General features: G+C 48.7%; 1 protein-coding gene and 1 long non-coding RNA gene across 5 annotated transcripts in view; one reads left to right on the top strand and one right to left on the bottom strand.

Moving 5' to 3' along the window:
* TTC7B (tetratricopeptide repeat domain 7B) overlaps window positions 1–19,159 on the top strand; it is a 245,419-nt gene that overhangs the window by 161,879 nt on the left and 64,381 nt on the right. For all 4 annotated transcript variants that reach the window (XM_049612316.1, XM_049612319.1, XM_049612317.1 and 1 more), the window contains one exon: window positions 12,992–13,108. In XM_049612316.1, coding sequence (XP_049468273.1) covers window positions 12,992–13,108 — 117 coding nt within the window. The remainder of the gene's footprint in view (window positions 1–12,991; window positions 13,109–19,159) is intronic.
* Window positions 12,968–16,151, bottom strand: LOC125909255 (uncharacterized). The gene is made up of 6 exons (XR_007453620.1): window positions 15,229–16,151; window positions 14,938–15,030; window positions 14,665–14,771; window positions 14,370–14,559; window positions 13,395–13,497; window positions 12,968–13,054 (listed from the first exon to the last, which is right to left on the bottom strand). It is a non-coding gene; the product is annotated as an uncharacterized LOC125909255 (long non-coding RNA).

The following is a 19,159-nucleotide window of genomic DNA, read 5'->3' on the forward strand; positions in this document are numbered from 1 at the left end:
TTCTTATGCCTGAGCTGAGTGATGGAGTAATGAACATGCCCATTAAATTTGCACTTGATAGAAAGTTGGGCCACAAGAAAGAGATTATTCTTCTCGGTAGCTCAGAGAAATAATCCATGGAAACCTGAAGGATGTCTGGGAGGGATGAGTGCAAGGTAACCCACCCAAGGATGCCCACGCCTGAATACAAGCTGGAGAGGAGGATCTTTGGGCAAAAGAAAATGGATGGCACCCTCAAAGACACCGTGGATCAAAGCAGAGCAGATTCATGGGTGCAGTAGGTTACTTTTTTTTTTTTTAATTTTTTTAACCTTTATTTATTTTTGAGACAGAGAGACAGAGTATGAACGGGGGAGGGTCAGAGAGAGGGAGACACAGAATCTGAAACAGGCTCCAGGCTCTGAGCCGTCAGCACAGAGCCCGACGCGGGGCTCGAACTCACGGACCGCGAGATCATGACCTGAGCCGAAGTCGGACGCTCAGCCGACTGAGCCACCCAGGCGCCCCTGCAGTAGATTACTTAAAAACAACTTACGACAACCAAAAAACAACCCAAACAAAAAAAATCGGCCAAGGAACTTGAATAGACATTTGTCCAAAGTAGATATTCAACTGGCCGACAAGCACATGAAAATATTCGTAACATCGCTAATTATCAGGGAAATGTAAATCAAAACCACAATGAGATACTACTTCATACCCATTAGGAGAGCTGTTAGTAACGCGCGCGCACACACACACACACACACACACACACACACACCAGAAAGTCATGAGTGTTAGCGAGGATGTGGAGGAACTGGGACCTTTGTGCCCTGCTGGTGGGAATGTAAAATGGTGCAGCCACTGTGGAAAATAGTATGGCAGTTCGTCAAAAAGTTAAAAATAGAAATACCATATGATCCAGCAATTCCACATCTGGGTAAGTACTCAAAAGAATTGAAAGCAGGAACTCACAGAGATAACTGCACACTCGTGTTCACAGCAGCACTCTTCACAATAGCTAAAGACGTGGAAGCAACCCAGGTGCCGACGGATGAATGAACGGATAACCAACGTGTGATGTATACATAGGACGGAATATTATGTGGCCTTAAACAGGAAGGAAGATCTGACATAAGCTACCGTATGGATGAAACTTGAGGACGTTATGCTCAGTGAAATAAGCCAGACACAAGAAGACAAATACTGTGTGGCTACTGTTCTGTGAGATTCCTGGAGCAGCCAAAATCACAGAGGCAGAAAGCAGACTAGGGGTTGCCAAGGGGCTGGGGCAAGGGGAGCGTGAGGAGTTACCATTTACTGGGTACAGAGCTTCAGTTTTGTAAGAGGAAAAACGTCCTGGAGATGGATGGTGGTGATGGTTGCACAACACTGTGAATATACTTAATGCACTGAACTGTACACTTTGAAATGGTAGATTTTACGTTATGTATATTTTACCACAATTAGAAAAAAAAATCAGCCTTCCAGCCTCTCTCCCTGTAGACGTATGTGGTGGTAGGAGGGTTGCCAGCATTCTTGAGAGGCTGAGATTAGATGGCTGGGGGCCCCTCCACCCGTTGACTCTCTGGCTGTGGGTCACAAAGCCACGGTTCTTCTGGGAGGGGCTTGCTGAGGCAGGGGAAGTGGTCACCCCCTGCACCAGCCCATTGATGTAATCTTTCTGTGAAGTTCTGGGTCTGCCGTGTTGCCTTCAGTAAATGTAGATGCTTGTTAAGAGAGACAAAATACCCAAAAGCCAATGAAAAACGGCTTAGAAACTGAAAACTGGGTTTGTGAGGTATGGGTAGAGGAACTGGAAAAGAGGAAACGGAGGAGAAGTGTATTTGAAGCCATGTTGGGTCATGAGAAGACCTCCCTGCTCCAGGATTAGGGATGGCTTTGTCCTCATATTGGGAGTTGAGCTGGCCCAAACTCTGCTCCCTGAGTCCACATGCCCAGTCCTAGATATGCATGTGGCTGTTTGTCCCCCAGTCCTAAGCCCTCATGGGACTCTCCTGCTTCCTTTCCAGAGAGTTCCCCTTTTCCTGGTTGTTTCAGAGCATGCTGGAGAGAAAGCCTTCAGGATGTGCCGCTTTCCCATCAGCCAGGGGAGAGAGCTCTTCAGGAGGCCTGGCAGCTGGGAGAGGCCAGGCTAAGGCGGCCACCCCAAAGCCATCTATCCCCAGTGGTGGCATGCACAAGGTTTATTTATTCTGGAGCTTTTCTTTACAAGATTGCAAGTTCTTCTAGATACCTTATTCAACAATTCAAAGTATGGAGTGTCATCCTCAGACTTCATGCAAGGTGTTTCCTGAAACCTCTGGGTCCCTAGCACCTAGCCCATGCTGTACACATTAATACACGTTTGCGCAGTGAGTGGTTGAAACCGATGACCCTACCGAGTAGTCTGGTAGCCTTAGTTCCACCTAAGTGTGTGTCTACCTGTGTTTCTTCCATTGCCCATTTTGGTTTTAATCTGCCAAGTTCTGCTATATACAATGATGATATCTACTTACTACCTATGGATCATATAAAGCACCTACCTGCTAGTTACCCAGCCAACTGTGTGAAAAATATCCAACAGTCCAAATACAGGTGAACGTCAGTGCATTCATAGTGGTCTTTTTGCATTTTAAGGTCATGAAAGATTACTATTTACTATTTGTTTAAAAACAAAACACAACAAAAGTCCCGAGAGCAAAGAAGACGGTCTCCACGTTTATCCTGTCAGTATTCTTGTGGGAATCCTCAGCTGGAAACAGCTGGTTGGGATCAATAACCCACCTACAGATGATCCGATTATCTGTTCTTTGAGCACCCCCCTAGTTAACGGTTAGAGAGCTCCCACTTTCTGCCACGGCCAAGGAAAGCACCGTCCCTGCCTTCGTGCCGCTTACAGTGCCGTGTGAAGAATTACTCTAGAGTGTCCCGAGCACCTCAGAAGAAACAAAGATCATGGCTGTGGCCCCCGCCACGCACACCATTGGAGAGCAGGGCCCCCTGCTAAAGCTCCAGCCCCCACGGACAAGGGTCCTGCTTCTGGTCTCCTTGGCACCGCTGAAGCAAAGCCAAGCAAGACAAAACCCTTCATGATGTGCTAAGTGAGCACACACAGGACGTAAAGACCGAGAACATGGGACATGTGAAACAGGCCAGGATTCACAGCAGCAGTTTTCTGGTGCAGAAACTAGGTCCCATTTCACATCCAATCCCAGAGGGATGGGTGCATTGTCCACCTCGGGTCCCAAAGAGCTGGTTCAGCTTCCCAGCCCCCTGCCAGGTTCCTTCCTTTCTGGTTCCCATCCTGTCCTTGAGTGGAGGGTGCCATTCCTATACTGCAGATCCTCATGGATTCCTTTGTCTCTGTCCCATCTGGCCTGGGCTCTTCCCCATCTAGGTCCATGTGACAGAGGATTCCCATTCTTTTGACATCTGCCACCATCCACTGAAATGGACCCATGTGTCTCATTTCTGTGCTTAAGCTCCCAGCTTCAGACTCGGGAATACAGGGAAATCAGGGCCATGGGAGCTAAGTCCGAAATAAGGACAGGGATACCCTCCAGAGAGACGGGCTCTGAGCAGGTGGCAGGTCAGTAGAGTTGCTTCTGGTTCACTCCCTCCCCCGTTTTAGAAATGACCGATGGCTTTGTGGCTCAGCGAGAATAGATGATTTTCTTTTAGCCAGAGAGTTTAATGGGAAGACTTGCTTTCAGATATTTCCCGTTCACACAGTTACTTCCTCGATGGCCACTGTGCCAAAGGCACTTGCTTGCCGGCTTGCTTATGGCAAAGCAGAGGGCAGGTGCTCCCACATCCACGGTACCCCCTCGGCCTCCCCCCACCACCCGGTGAGACAGCGCTCAGGAAGTGGCCCTGACCGCTCATGTTGGTTCTTTGGTGCTTCGTGGATAGCACTAAGTGAAATGGCTCCCTTCCAAAAAATGCCAAACTCACACCCTGGAGGAGGTCTTTGAAACACGGACACTGTGGTTCCAGGGGTGTTTTTAGTTCACCCTGGCCATGTCATTTCCAGTTTGGCTGCTGGTCCTGGTCACTGGTCTAAGTTGAGATTAAGAACCGGAGCGGGAGCAAAAAATGAGCCAAACCGGGGTTTCTTGAGGTGATTTATTTTAGCTAAATATGTCAGTTGTTTGTTTGTTCTAAAAATACCGCTAGAAGGATGGGGGAGTATTCCAGATTGTTGACACTTTGACTGAAATGAGAAGCGAAATGTAACTGATAGGGGATCTAACAGGAGTCCCTGCCTGTCATAAAGAGGAGGCCGGATTAGGATACCGAGAGGCGCAGCTGAGCCCTCACAGACGGCAGGACGCCCCGCGGCTCCCGTGCCTTCCAGCAGCCTCCCAGCCAGGGATGAGGGACGGCTAAGTTCTGGAGAGTGAGGCTTCTGCTCCTGATACCAGAGTTTGTTAAACAAGAGTGGTGCCGCTTTTCCCAGGAACCAGCAGACCTGGGAGCCTGGGCCCGGGATAACATGGGTGACAGCGAGGCCAGTGTGGGGAAATGCTGAAATGACCTCCCTGACGGGCCGGCGCGTTAGGCGACCTCTTCTTGAGCACCCAGGAACCTTAAAAGTGGTCAGGTTTTTAGAACTTGCTCAGGGGTTAAAAACTCCCGGACAGAAGTTTGCCAGGGACCCACCCGGGGCCAGCTCCTGGACAGGCTTTATCCCTGGACCAGACACACTTATGAGAAGACCCACAGTCTTCCCACCCTCCTTCTGTGGTTGTGTTGTGCTCTGGGGTTTTGTCAAGAAAGCCAGCTCCTCAGATTTGACCCCTGAAAAGCTTGTAAACCAGGGGTTTCTGTCTGGCGGCCTGGGAGCTGACATTTGCTAGCGGAGTTCCGTTAGGTCAGCGTACATTTTAAAAATGTTTGGATTTGATTACCTCTCCGGTAGGCAGGCACGACTCCAAACGCTCCCTGACATCTTGAGCCCAGCTCCTATTGAGTTGCCTGGTTGTGGGAGACATTGGAGTTTTCTGTCCCTCAAGAGGACCCACAATGGCAGTGGGTGATGCTCAGTGCCCTGCAGACTCAAGGGGTGCCCTTGAGACACTTGTGCCCTTGAGACAATGTGAATGTGCCCCCAGGGTTGATATGCTGACCCTCGCTGGAGAGACTCTCAGGGAGGACCTGGGCGGGGTTATAGCACGGCCCTCAGGAAGCTGCCCTGGGAAGCCCTCCGGAAGGAACAGAAGCATTCTGCTCAAGATCATGGGTAGGGGTCCGCTTCATTTGTGAGCTTAATGTGAGTGGTTGATCAGAATTCCCACTGAATTCAAGAATAAAATACTCCCAAAATTCTTACTGGAGGGAAATAAACAGAGGCGGGCTTTCCTAAACGGAGGGGCTACGGGAACACTTCCTTTGGAGGTCTTTAAAAAGATCAGCTGATTGAAAGTTTGGATGGAGAGTTATGAACCAGGCTGGGGGCCCTTGAACTTCAATTCGCACACAAATCATCTGCAAGTTGCGTTCCGTGAAGACTGTAATGCACTGGGTCTAGGGTGGGTGGCTGTTCTGCATTCTTCACAAGCTCCCACGGTTGCCTGACCCAAACCACACTCTGAGTAGCAAAGCATTACAGGACCACTGGAGGCCTTTTCCAGTTTTGGATTAATTGGAAAAATCTCTCTTTTTTTTTTCTAACAAGCCAATGAACAGTGTGTCAATACAGCGATTCTGTAAGCCAAATGGTCAAAGAAATCGCGTGTTTCCCGTGTAACAGTTGAGTAGATAGATCATTCATTCAGGTGACTTTTATTGAACATTCACCATTAGTGAGTCCCCAAGCACTATTTGATGCCTAGTGGGAAGAGTCACATGAACTGGTTTCTTACCACCCATCCCTTCCAGCTATTGTCAGAGGACCCTCGGGAACAGTTTGAGGGCATGGCTTTGGGGCCCTCACTGCTGTAAACCCAACATCATTGGCCCCCTTGGTGGTGAAGGGGCCCTGTTGAACCGTCAGGCCAGGCAGCTCACAGGCCCGTCATGGTCTTGATTTTCAGTGACAGTGACTCAGCCCAGGCTCAGACCTTCTGGGACTGGACCACTTTGGAAGCCCAGCCAGGAGAGGCTCCAAGACCAGATCAGAAATGTTGGTGACAATGAAGTGAATTAGATTTCCTTCTTGAAAGCCACATCGGAGCCTGGAAGAAACCCTTCATTCCCCTCTGAGGGGTTGGTTAGATTTATCTGATGACATACCTCTGCCCGATCAGCAACGGGCTGCTTTCTCTATCCTTTCAGACCTCGTTCCCAGCTGACTCATCTGGCTTCAGATTTCCATCTTTCTTCCCCTCGTCACCACATGCTTTTGGCACATCTCTTACCTTACTGGTCTGCGGCTGCCAAACCGTTTTCTCAGTTTAAACTTTAATTTCAACATACCTGCACCTCCTACCCCCTCCTGACCCATTATTTCTTTTACCTGGTGACAGATTCTTACTTTCTTTCAGGTGTTTGGCAGCCAGCCCCACGTCAGCTCTCGGATCAGATTCCCTGGAAGTGAGGGATGGGGGCGGTAGTCAAGGCCCCCATGGCCATTGCCCCACTTGGGCAGACACCATGTGCTTTTCTTCACAGCTCTTTTGCATCCCTGCCTATATTCAGCAGATAAACAAAGAGCATGCTGGGCCCAAGAGCATTCAAACACAGACCAGCACCAAATACCGAATGTTCAAGGTTCCTGTGATTCTCATTCTGAATCATCTGCCTTGAATACAGCATTTACAGATCGGCTCATTAGTGCGGGTTTTGTATATTAATATGCACGTTTCCTCCTTGATGCACTTAATGAGTGCATTTTATATCCTGCCAAATAAGGTCGGAGGGAAGTATTAATTTAGTATTTCTCTAAACTTGTCTCATTTACTTTCTTGGAGAGTTCTTCACCAGAAAGTTTTGTGAGGCATATTAAATTCCAGAAATTTGAAATACCTACCCCTTCACCTTTATCTCGGGCCCCAGCCTTATAGCCCGGATTCCAGACAGCACTCCTAGCTTACTGTGGACGCTCACACCTCCCTGCCTGTGCTCGAGAGGCTGTCCATCCGCCTCCCTGGAAGGCCCTCCCCAACGCCCCCCGCAAGGGTCCCACTTCTTTGTGGTCTTCCATGAGCCCCAGGCAGAATGTTCTTCCGGTTGTGCTCCCACAGAACTTTGTCCGTATGTCTGTTCTTCACATATCATGTGTGCGTAACGCTAGACCGTGAGGGAACATTCCACGTCTTATTCCCCTTTGTAGCCTCAGGCATAATAGGCACTTTGAAAATGACTGACAAGAGGCTGGGGTGGTTCAGTTGGTTAAGCGTCTGACTTTTGGTTTCGGCTCAGGTCATGATCTCATGGTTTATTGAGTTCGAGCCCCTCATGGGGCTCTGTGCTGGCGGCATGGAGCCTGCTTGGGATTCTCTCTCTGCCCCTCCCCCACTCACACTGTCTCTGTCTCTCAAATAAATTTTAAAAAATAAATAAAAACATTTTTAAAAAATGACCGACAAAAGGATGAACAAATTTGAGTTCATTATCAGGTACATTGATGTATAGGTGGTCAGCTGTACAAATATGGATGAATTAACAGATTAGAAAAAACGTTTTGTACGTGTAAGGGGAGGCAGGAAATAGATTTCTGCCTGAGTCTGGGGGCCATGGAAGATGTCAGACAGGGGGATTTTCATAGCTGGGAGTGGGAAGAGCACTGGAGAGAGCGGACTTCCAGGCCAGCAGATACAACACCATGAGCGTAGGTGGGAGCCGTGAGGGTGAACGTCTACAGTGGACTCAAGGAGGGGCGTCTGAGGTCTGGGACTCCTGGGGGTGGGGGATAAAGTTAAACTGGAATGAGCCACTGGGAGGGTCTGGTGGTTGGGGGCAGTTTCCAGGGAGTCAGGAAAGTCTTCCTGAAGATGATCATTAGACATTAAACCTGGCCCCGATAAAATGCCACTTTGATGCATTCCCTAAGGTACCCAAGGAAAAGTCGCAGTACCACGTGCCCCTGAGCTTCACGGGGGCTTATATCTTCTTTCTAAATTCTACACTAAGCCAAACACAGGTGTTATTTCAAGAGGTATCTTGGGAGTCTTAAAAAATTCCAAAAATAGGGTAAAATGTTATTTCTGTTAGGTGCAGTGGAAAGTAAAACCTTGATTAACTGAATCCTTCAAATGACTCGAATTTTGTATGCACCGGACTTTTGGGTGAAGGAGGCAAGTCACAAGAAGCACAGACAAATGTGATCATTTTGTAAAGAAGCCCGTCTGATGTATCCCAGGAACAATCCCCCAGCAGCCCAACCCCCATCTTCCTGCGGCCGCAGTCGAGTTCCAGGGCCGTAATCTGTCCCTAAACCAGGAAGCCTACCTCCTATTCATGGCCAGATCTTTTCTTCTGATTGGACTTATGTTCTTTGAGGGCAAGGGACTATATTTTATTATATTTACCACTTTCTATGCCACACAGCGACACAGGTCTTTGCACATTATACAGGGTTTTAAATACTTGGCGATGGATTAGAAAATGCTGTCTATCCTCGTTAATGTCAGGAGCGTGATTAGAGCATTTTCAGTCACTCTCCTTCGTTTCTTGTTCAGTGCTTTGGAGTCCGAGGGATCCGGGTTTCTGCTTCCATTCAACCAGTGACCAGCAGTGCGAACCCGGGCAAGTTACTTAACTCGCAACCTGACTTTCAGGGTTAGTGTAAGAATCAGTGATTAAATAGTTAAATTTAAATTAACTGTGTAAAGCTGTTGTTATTGTTATTATTTCGCTTGTCTTGAAAGCAGAAGTTTCCTGGCTTGTAGGCTCTTATCCCACAGCTGAGCTCTCGTGTCTTCTCTGGAGTTGCATTTCTCTTTGGGACCTTTAGCTCCTGTTCCTTAAGGTCGGCTTCACTGGGCAATGGGGGAAGGAGGGAGTGGCTGTTTGCCCCGAATCTTGAAAGATGAGTAGATGCTTTAAAAAGCAGAAATGGATGGAAAAAGCATTGCAGACAGAAGGAGTAGCATGTGCAAAGGGCCTGGGTCATGAAGGAGAGTGGCGTGGAGGAAGTTGATCACGGCCAGAATGGGGGATGCACACGACGGGCAGGGGGCAGACCGAGGCCAAGCGTCTGGGCAGGAGCCGGATCAGGAACAACAGTGTGTGAGACGCCAGATTTGGGCTATCAGGAATGTAGTCAGAGTCGTATATTGGCAAGCTTCTTCTATCCTTCATTCATTTTCTGTAAGTTTCAGTGAGTGTGAACCAAAATTGTTTTAATTAGGTCAATGACCTTTGAGCCAGGCATAGGGCATAGGAATAGACCACTTTCCCAGCACGTAACTTCTTACGAAGAGAAATGCCTTCCTCAGCTCATGGTCGGACTTGGCTGCTGTGACCGGCAGACTATCTCAGCCTGAAGTCCCCTCTGCCCGCCCTGCCGGGTTGGTAGTTCTGTGTGCTGGAATGTGCTCAATGCTGGTTTGTCCCAGGCTTTCTCATGACTTCCTGTTTTGTCCTCAGGGTTTCCTCAGTAGGTGGAATCTGTAATATCTTTGGATATCACCTGTAGCACACTCATGCTAATCATTGTTTGCATTCCCTTCCTATCTGGGCTAATGTCGCGTTCCCGCCAGCCAGATGTTTTCAGACAGTCTTGAAATGTGTGAGCAGGGTTTGGCCAGTATGCCGACAAGCATCACCTGTCCTGTGCTCGGCATTATTCTCTGCTTGTAGACAAGCTGAGGTTTGGGGAAGTGGTGAGAAGGGGCAGTCTCCTGGAGGCCGTGTCTCTGCCTCCTGCTTTTACGTGCCCATCCGAGGGAATATATCAGAGTTTGGCTCGGCAGGGCGTCCTGCCCAGCGTATTGGAGATACCTGACAGCAGCTGCGAGGCTTTGCTTCTGCTCCCCTGCCCGTGTTTTCCAGCTCTTTCTTTCTGCCAGTCTCTCTCTCATGCTGTTCCCCCAGCCTCACTTCCAGGTGCCTTTCCCATCATCTGTGCTCAGCCGTTCCCCCATTGTTCTTCCTGTCTGGTTCTCTTAAATCCAGCCCACACCTTTTCAACTCCATATCCTGAGTCAAGTGTTTGAAAGCTGTTATTTCATGTTAATTAGAAGTTCTTTTTGCAGCCAAGAGGCTTTGCATGGAACCGTTCCCCCAAGTTGAGGCTTGGAGACAAGCTCCGGCGTTTTGTACCTTGAGTACAGTGAAAGCGATCGTGGACGATTGGAACCACACCGTCAGCGTGTGAGGCGAAACCCTCCCCACCATCTCGCGGCCCTCCCTGGGGCAGGTGGGCTCGATGTGCCTCTCAGAGAACATCACCCTGGTCCTAGGTGGGGTCTTCCTTGGCCAAAATGGCTTGGCAACCAGACCCAAGGGGGTCTCTGGCCTCTGAATAGGTCTCTGCCAAATGCTGCTAGGTGACCCTTGGGCAGCTTCTCCTCCGTCTGTAACACATCCCCAGCTGACCCATGTTTGGTGGCCGATTCCGGTGGGAAGAAACTCTCACCACTCTCTGGACTAGTGGAGACATTGGCAGGAGTCGGCACCTGGCTCCTTAGTAACCCCTTGAGATGCCCTGAGTGGCTGTCATTCTTTGTGGGCAGTCCTGGAAAGGCCTCTGGGAACCTCTCCTTCCTGAGATGTTTTGAGCAGATGCCCATCCCTGTTCTCACGTCTGGCCTCACCCTTTATACCCACCTGCCTGTAGATCAGGGACTGCGTCCCTGTCATCACCCGGCCCGTCGCTGTCATCCCAGGCGTCTGCAGATCCAGGCTCCAGGAGGCTCTGAGAGCCACCCAACACCCACCCCCTTGGGCGTCCTGTGTTCCATTTGGAGGGAGCGGGTGACACTAACCCCTTCTGGAACCTGGGCAGTAATGCATTCGGACCACCCTCATTCCATCTCCCACTGAGGAAAAGGAGACTTTTTTCTTCTAAAGTGCCTCCAAATGAAGCCATTATGTCATTTGTGGTGGAAGAATTCTCTTACATATCTACCTTAAATCACTGGACACATATTTCACAATCCGTGATTTGTACAGAAAGCAGTCAATGAGCAAATGCAGGTTTAAGGCCCGCTGGCCTCTGAGCACAATCCTAGGCACTCCGGAAGTGAGGGGCGCTGCTCTTTTCTTGTAGGGAGAGAAACACCACCGGGCTGGGAAGAGCTGTTACAAAGATGCCCTTGATATTGTCTGTGAAGTGCCAACCACGGGGCCTGGCACAGAGGAGACCCTTAATAAACAGGAGCACCTCCCTCTCTTCTTTGTATTTTCATTAACAACCAGCAGCAGCTGATGTGACACGGAGTAGAAAAGACAGAGACGTAAACGTGGTCTTGTTTGTTGAGGTGGGGTTTTAGCCGGGTTTAGAATTCAGGAAGAATGGGGGAGAGTAGTAGATTCATCCATACAGATGAAAACTGAGGACACGGCAAATATATTCATAGAGTTAGGACAGAAACCTGGCCTTTGGTAGGAGTAAAGGGGTCCAGAGGGATGTGTGGCCCAGAATGGGGTGGGTGGTGACACAGGAGTGGCCGGTGGGCAGGGTACTCTCGAGGACTCAGTAAGGAATTTTGACTTATTATTACAAACAATAAGGAATCATTGTAGTTTCTTGAGCTGGGAATGAAAATGATTTTTAGAGATCTACAGTTTCTTAGAGCCGGGCAACTCAGGGGACCGGAAGACCACCAGGGCGGTATCTGGGCTCATGTTGGGGCCTTCGCAAGGATAGTACTGATGAGCTCTGGGCCCAGGGGAGCCAATGTCTTCAGAAAGGCATAAGTAGAATTTAGGAATGGGATAGCCGAGGGGCCGAGAGAGAAGGATCGAAGCTTAGCTCTCAGAAGGTCTGGACAGAGGGTGAAGCCATTGGTGGTAACAAAAATAGGGAAGAAATAGTTGGTGATTACGAAGTGAGTTGGTGAAATCCTAACCCATAAATAGCAGGACTGAGAAGATCCGAGGACAGGGCATGAGCCAGATGCCCCCTTCTTTATGTGCCTGCAGTTCAGGCTCTGCGAAGCTTACGAGATTTATTCACCATCACATGATGAGGATCATTGTGGAAGGTTATTTGTAGACGCTTGTATCAACTGAGTCACACCTCTTGTGTAATTTTGTAAATAAATTAAGATTCCCTTTTAATGAATTTTTGAAGCTTTGCAAATGAATTGGTTTTGTTTTAAAAAGCTCTTAATAAACAGCTTGGTTTGAAAATCGCTCTTGAGACACCTGGGTGGCTCAGTCGGTTAAGCATCTGACTCTTGATTTCAGCTCAGGTCATGATCCCACAGTTTGTGGTTGAATTCCTCATCAGGCTCTGTGCTGTCAGTGAGGAGCCTGCCTGGGATTCTCTCTCTCCCTTTCTTGCTGCCTCTCCTTCCCTCTCTCAAAATAAATAAATAAACTTTTTTAAAAAGTCGCCTTAAGAAAATCCTTGTGTTCTCAATAAAATTAGCCACCTTGATGCTTTTTTTAAAAATTTTTTTAATGTTTATTTAGTTTGGAGAGAGAAACAGAGAGAGTATGAGTGGGGGAGGGGGCAGGGAGAGAGAGAGAGAGAGAGAGAGAAAGAGAGAGGGAGACCCAGAATCCTTAGCAGTCTCCAGGCTCTGAGCTGTCAGCACAGAGCCTGACGCGGGGCTCAAATTTGTGAACCGCAAGATCATGACATAAGCCGAAGTCGGATGCTCAACCGACTGAGCCACCCAGGTGCCCCAACCACTCTGATGCTTTTAACCTGATCACAGATGGTCCTGTTTGGTGTGCCTGCATCTGCCTTCAGTATACAAAGCCATATATTGAGCTGGGAGTTCTGGAATCCTTGGTCTGCACCACGGCTTCCCCTGGACCAAGCCTTTGGACACCCCTTTCTGGGATGAGCACCATAGCATCCGGGTCTAGGCCAGGCCACGGTGTTTGGTTTCCGGTGGTGACTCTGGCTTGAGCCGTGTTGTTTTCTCCCTTTGTCTCCCCGCCGTAGACTACTGTTTTCCAAAGTGAAGGTGGAGTCACTGTGCCGGGGCCCGGACGAGGCGCTCCTCACCTGTAAGCACATGTTGCAGATATGGAAATCCTGCTACAACCTAACCAACCCCAGGTAAGAGGCCAGCAGCGCCTGCTTTGTGTGGTGTTTGCATGGGTCCCCGCCCCACAGTGCCGCCGCCGATGGGCATTTAGCGGATGGTAGCAATGGAGCCGCACACACTCCATTCTTCCAGTGTGTGGAATCCAGGGGATTTTCTTCCAGTGGCCGATGAGGCCCCCACACCGTGGGTTTCTTTTGCGGCTGCTGCCGCGATGCCCCTCTAGGGCCCGGTTCATGGGCGACCTCTATCTGATTCCTCTCAACCAGCCATTCAGTTAACTTCTTTGACAAGTCTTACCATCTTTCGGGTAATTTGTGGATAGACTCGTCAACTGTATACTCCAGATGGGGCTCCTATGGTAATATCTAAAAGGCCTCCGTAGACAATAGGCCGCGTCCTTCTAAAGAGAGTAGAAATCACTGTATCACTATTGGCAGGATAAAGCATGATTTTCAAACAGTTCAAATCATGGTTCAAATACAAAACAAGGACCTATCGAGATTTTATTTACCTCATTAACAAGGGAACCAGTAAGATGTTGTCAAGACTGGTTCAGAGAAGAATTCAAAAAATGACACTAAAATGAATTTGCAAAAGATAGATATGCTAAAATGAACTTGCAGGGACATGCAAAGACAGGATCCTATAGAACAATGAAATATATGGTTGGGGGTCATCTTTTTTGCAGGGTAGAAATCAGTCGTATCTCATCTGCCCGCAGAGGCAGATAACCTGTGGAAGGTTCACTAGTCAACCCCCAGCTCACCGCTGTAAGACACCCAGTAACCTGTTGTGCCCTTTTTCAAGTCTTGAACAGTTTTTCCCGGTGTGTGTCCTGCCTTATGAAGGATGTCATTTAATGAAAAGGGACCTAATAATTCAAGTGAACTCAGACAACTGCTCAGACACACTCGGAACATTTTTCAAGCTCATAGCAAGATGTACGGACAGCCCACACTAGGCTCTTAAAAGTCAGGAGCCTAAATATGTTCAACTCACATCGTAAATGTGTCATAAATGTGTCACTAGCCCAGCACAGTCCCCCAGGAGGCAATAGGCCACTGGCCTAGAGCGCTGGTGGGATGGGCGCTAAGGAGGGCACAGAGTACAGGTGGGGTTCCGTGTGGGATTTTGTTTTACAAAAGTTTCCGCAGTTAAAAAACTATATTCAAAATCAGGGCCCTCTTAGGGGATGGATGTTTGTGACCTGACATTCGACAGACTTGTGACCACAGGCCTGGGGGCAGTGCAGCTGGACGTGAGGAAGCTCACCCTGAACAGCCAGCCTGCCGTCCAGTTCCACGCCCAGCGGGCGGCCAGGCGACCCTTGCATCGCTGGAGTCGCAACAATTAGACAGGAGTCCCCTTCACATAGCCGGTGGCACATGACTGCTCATGCCCCATCTTCCTCTCGGTGAAAAGATAATCGTGAAACTGGCCTCTTCCCTTTTGCGGATATGTTCTGAAAATAAAGATCATTTTAATTAATTCTCCTTTTCTGAGTCTGTCAGCAGAAATAGAAAATGCCCATCTTATGTTCCCGAAAAGCCCCCCGCTCCTGGCTTACCAGAAGCAGCAGGATTTGGGGTAGAGTCTTTGCCACAAGCCCAGCTAACAGGAGACGCTCCCCAAGCTGGTTGCTTCCGTGCTGGAGCATTCCTTTGCCTGTACCCCCTTTAGAAATGAGAAAATACACCCATCAGCCTTCACATTGCCAATTTTCCCTCCGTTCTCCACACCTCTCCCACCTCCCCACATTTCCTCCCACTTAGCAACCAAGAATATTGAATGTGAGGAGAAAAAAATAGCAGAATTGGAAAGCTTTTTAAAAATACTTAACCAAATGCCTGGGCTGTGTGTCCATACTTCCTCCGTTTCCTGAAGGATCTTTCGGGGCCGGAGCAGGGAGGGACCCTGGCTCCAGACGCAGAGTCTGGGTGGGGTGTGGGGGGTGGGGGTGGAGGAGGACCCATCAGTTGGCGGAGCTCTCGCTCCTGCTACTCAGAGAGCCTTGAGGGAGGGGGGACGGGTGGCAATCGAGCAGCCCCTTATTAAGGAGCTTCCTGATTGTTTTTTTAACTTTATTTATTTTCTTTGGGATATAAATAAATGTTTCTCCTGTAGGCCTTACCATTGCGCAAATTTAGACATCCTCCCCAGTGTGGTCAGGCAAGACTTGACCCTGGCAATAGAATAAAGCATAAAGAGGAGAGGGCTGTGTCTTGACGAGGGATCACATACTTCCTAGTTCTCCAGATAAGGGCAGCTCTGGGTCCAAGAGCCTTGAGTCTATGATCAGGTCACACAGGGTTTCAGAAGAGGGTAGAATTGCATGAACCAATGCACGAGAAGCATCCCTGCTTTAAAAAAAAAAAAAAAAAAAAACCGAAAATGAAAACAGCAGAAAGCATCTTGGGAAGTGGCTGCTTTGTACCGAGAGAAGGTCCATACTGACTTCCTGACTCAAGGCGCCCTTATTTCTGAGTGTGCTCAACCTGCCAGGGTTTCCCGCTGTCCCCCACCCCCTCCCAGCTCCATCCCGGGGCTGACACAGGCCACCAGAGCCCGGGAGGCGGTGAGGCACAGAGGATGGTATGAGCAGTAGTGGGCCACACGGAGACTCAACGTGGCTTTCGTATTCTCTGCAACTCGCTCCGTCTTTATTTTTGCTCAAAGGAAAATCACACCGAGCTAGTGGCTGAACTGAGCCTCAGACAGCTTGCAAAGAGCGCTCCACCCGCAGTCTGAGAATGCATCTCTTGCTGTGAGCAGCACAGGGGGGAGGCGTTCTCCCCAGTGTACATGTGGCAAGGTGTGTGTCATCTCAGGAGCCTGGGTTTATTCGCTGGGTGTGTGGTTTTATGTGCATTTAGGAGAGAAACCCGTTTCCTGTTTCGTCTCCTCTCTCCCAGTAAAGTAGCAAGCCCCTTTGGTTCTTGCACATTTTGACTCTGCCACTGGGAACAGTGTGGCTTGTGAGCAGAGCACCCCACCCCCCAGAAGGCCCCAGCAGCCTCCTCGAACTGAATGACCCTTCCCTGGGCCATGGCTGTGCTGGGCCATCCACTTGTGCCTTGCCTTCAGTCCGCACGTTAGCCCTGCAGAATCACTACTGTTCTCTCCGCTTTATAGAAAATAAACAAGTCTGAATAATTTGCCTCCATTTTCCCAATCAGACAAGCAGTAGAGCTATGATTCAAGCCCCGGTCTAACACCAAAGCTTCCTCCATCAACCTGAGTCAGCAACCAACTTCTTTTCCTTTATTTTTATTTTATTAAAAAAAAATTTTGTTCAATGTTTACTTTGTTTTGAGAGAGACAGAGCACGAGCTGGGGAGGGGCAGAGAGAGGGTGCTTGCATGAGAGAGGGTACATATGGGCGGGGCGGGGGAAGGCAGAGAGAGAGAGGGAGACAGAGAATCCCAAGCAGGCCATGTGCTGTCAGCACAGAGACCGATGCAGGGCTCGATCTCACGAACCTTGAGATCATGGCCTGAGCCGAAATCAAGAGCTGGACGCTTAACAGACTGAGCCACCCAGGTGCCCCTGTTTTTATTTTTTTATTGTTAACCCCTTCTTTCTCCCTCTTGCCACTACCACTGGGACCATCTCCATCATATAGCCATGTAATTGGAAGAAAATGTTTTCTTCCTCAGTCCTAGTCCTTACTAACAAACAGCACTTAACGTTTTTATCTAAAAGAAAAGACACTTTCTTTACTCTAACTTCATTTAGGAATTGGAACCCCCTTCCCTGCTAATTGTCACCAGCATTTTGGTGAAGCTTTTCTGTTTACAAAGCGGGCTCTCATTTCATCTTCAGAGCAGCCCCATGAAACGGGCAAATGTCATGTTCTCTCATACCCATTTTACTGATGAGAATTGAGGGTCAGGGATATTGGGAGCTTACCTTGATTCCTATTACCCAGTTGTAAGAGGCCTGGAGGACACCAGACATCTCCTCTCCCACCTGCCCCTCTCTGGTGTCCTGTCCCAGGCCCCTCTCTTACACCCGGCACTTATGTGTGCCACGTGCTAGTTCAGAAGCTGGCGAGAGGCTGGGTGGCAACAAGAACTCCCGGGCTCTGACTCCTAGCCCGCTGCCAGCTTGCCTCTTGCGTCTGGCCACCTCTGCGTACCACGGAAGGTAGAGAGGATTTCCAAGAGAAGCTTCCAATCTCTGGTATAACTTTAACCATCACTACAGTGCACTCTAAATGTTCAGTCTGAGCAGGGAACAGAAGTTACCCACACCTGTGCATCTGCCTACATGGAGATCTGTAGCTTACGTACCATGGATCTGGGGCTCCTGCCACTGTCCTCTCCCTAAACTGTCTCCTAGCACCACTGACCAGGAATGGTTTTGCTTCCCTTCCTGCTTGCCTCCTTGAGAGGTGCTCCTGGCAGCCTAAAGCACCGGGCTCTACTAACTGGGTAGTAAGGTGGCAGAGGGTGGTCCATGGGAGGGGCCCAAGCAGGCCCCAGAGGGAGAGAGGAAGTCTTTTGTAAGAGACACTGGCCAGAGAAAGTCAAAAAAACTCAAGGGTTGGCCAGGGCCTCCCTTTGCCCCTTCCTCCACATTCCAGATGTCATCGCAAAGGCAAATCTTGATGGGTTAAGACTCCGTACCCTCTAAAGATAGAACTAACCATTGCTTAAAGCAACCAGCCAAATTCTCAGTCCCAGCATTCAGGGTGGAAACAAAACCATCTCCATTTTGAAGAGTGAATTGTTGCTTATATACTGTTTTCAAAAGGAACTATGGAACATGCACTATGGGTTGTAACTATGGGCTGGTGGAGGGGAAGTCGATCCTGTGTCATTACCAGTGGGTATGGCTCACAAGTCACAATTTGGGTTTTGGTTGCGGTTTCTAACATTGAGAGCAGGAGGCCCTTAAATCAGCTTTCCCACCCTTATCATTGCACCAGAATGCAAGGAATAAGTGGTCCTCAGAAATTAGCCAGCCATATTAACCTCAGCTGCATGTATGGGTATGTATATTGATAACGATGCACGGAGTATACCCAAAAGTTACAAATCTTCTGAACACTGTGACCACATGACCTCAGTTCAGCCTTGCAAAGCTGTATGTAGGAAGACAACCCTTATCTTCATCTGACAGGGAAAGTAGACCCCAAGTGACCTACTTGTTAGGGACAGATAGAAGGTAAGAAGCCAGACGACCCCCCCCCCCCCCCCACCCCCTGGCTGGCTTCCAGGACCCAGCAGCACATGTGACAGCCAACCTTGGGCTCTGAAACTTGGTAAGATGGGAAGCCCGGAGGGTTAGGGCCAAAACAAACACTTCTGATCCATTTCCTCAGATTGGGTCCACCAAAATGCCAGGCGAATCCTTCCTTTGCAATGCCAACACCTTATTGTGTGGCCTGGAATCCCCCAGGAGATTGAAAAAAAAAAAAAATCACTATATGTTGAGATAACATCTTCTGGAAAGCTCCTAAGTGAGGAGCCATTGCAATATTCAGACAACTCTTTATAATATCTTTGTCATATTTATATTAAAAATATATACATGAACAGACCAATGTTGGAACTGTTCAGTCGGTAATGTGATCAATGCACATTTGCATGTACTTTTGTGCTGTCTTCTGCTCAGAGACATTTATTATTTCTCAATTGCAGAAATAATGAATAGAGCGGTTTCCAAAAAACGCGTATCCAATGATGTAATAAGTATAGGCTGACAAATAGTCTGTACTGAGGCAAGTTTCCATCTGTTTCCTGTGGATTTCTCTAACTACATCACTGGACGCGGAAATTGCAGCCTGAGAACCATATTAAGTTTCATACCAAATCTTGTTTGTATCACTTTTAGCAACAGCTGCACGCAGGAAGGAAATCGTGTCCCTTTATTATAGAATTTGAACTTCTTAACAACAACAACAAAATACCACTCCTAGAGCCCCCAGATTGACAAAACAAAATAGATGCAAAGAAAAGCATTATAGATAGACTCAAACCTCAAGAGATAGATGGGCTGCTTTTTGGAGCTTCTTTGATGGAATCTCATGATAGAGGAAAAAAGGAAGAATGTAACTG

Source organism: Panthera uncia (genome assembly GCF_023721935.1).
Source record: "Panthera uncia isolate 11264 chromosome B3 unlocalized genomic scaffold, Puncia_PCG_1.0 HiC_scaffold_1, whole genome shotgun sequence".
Classification (NCBI taxonomy): Eukaryota; Metazoa; Chordata; class Mammalia; order Carnivora; family Felidae; genus Panthera; species Panthera uncia.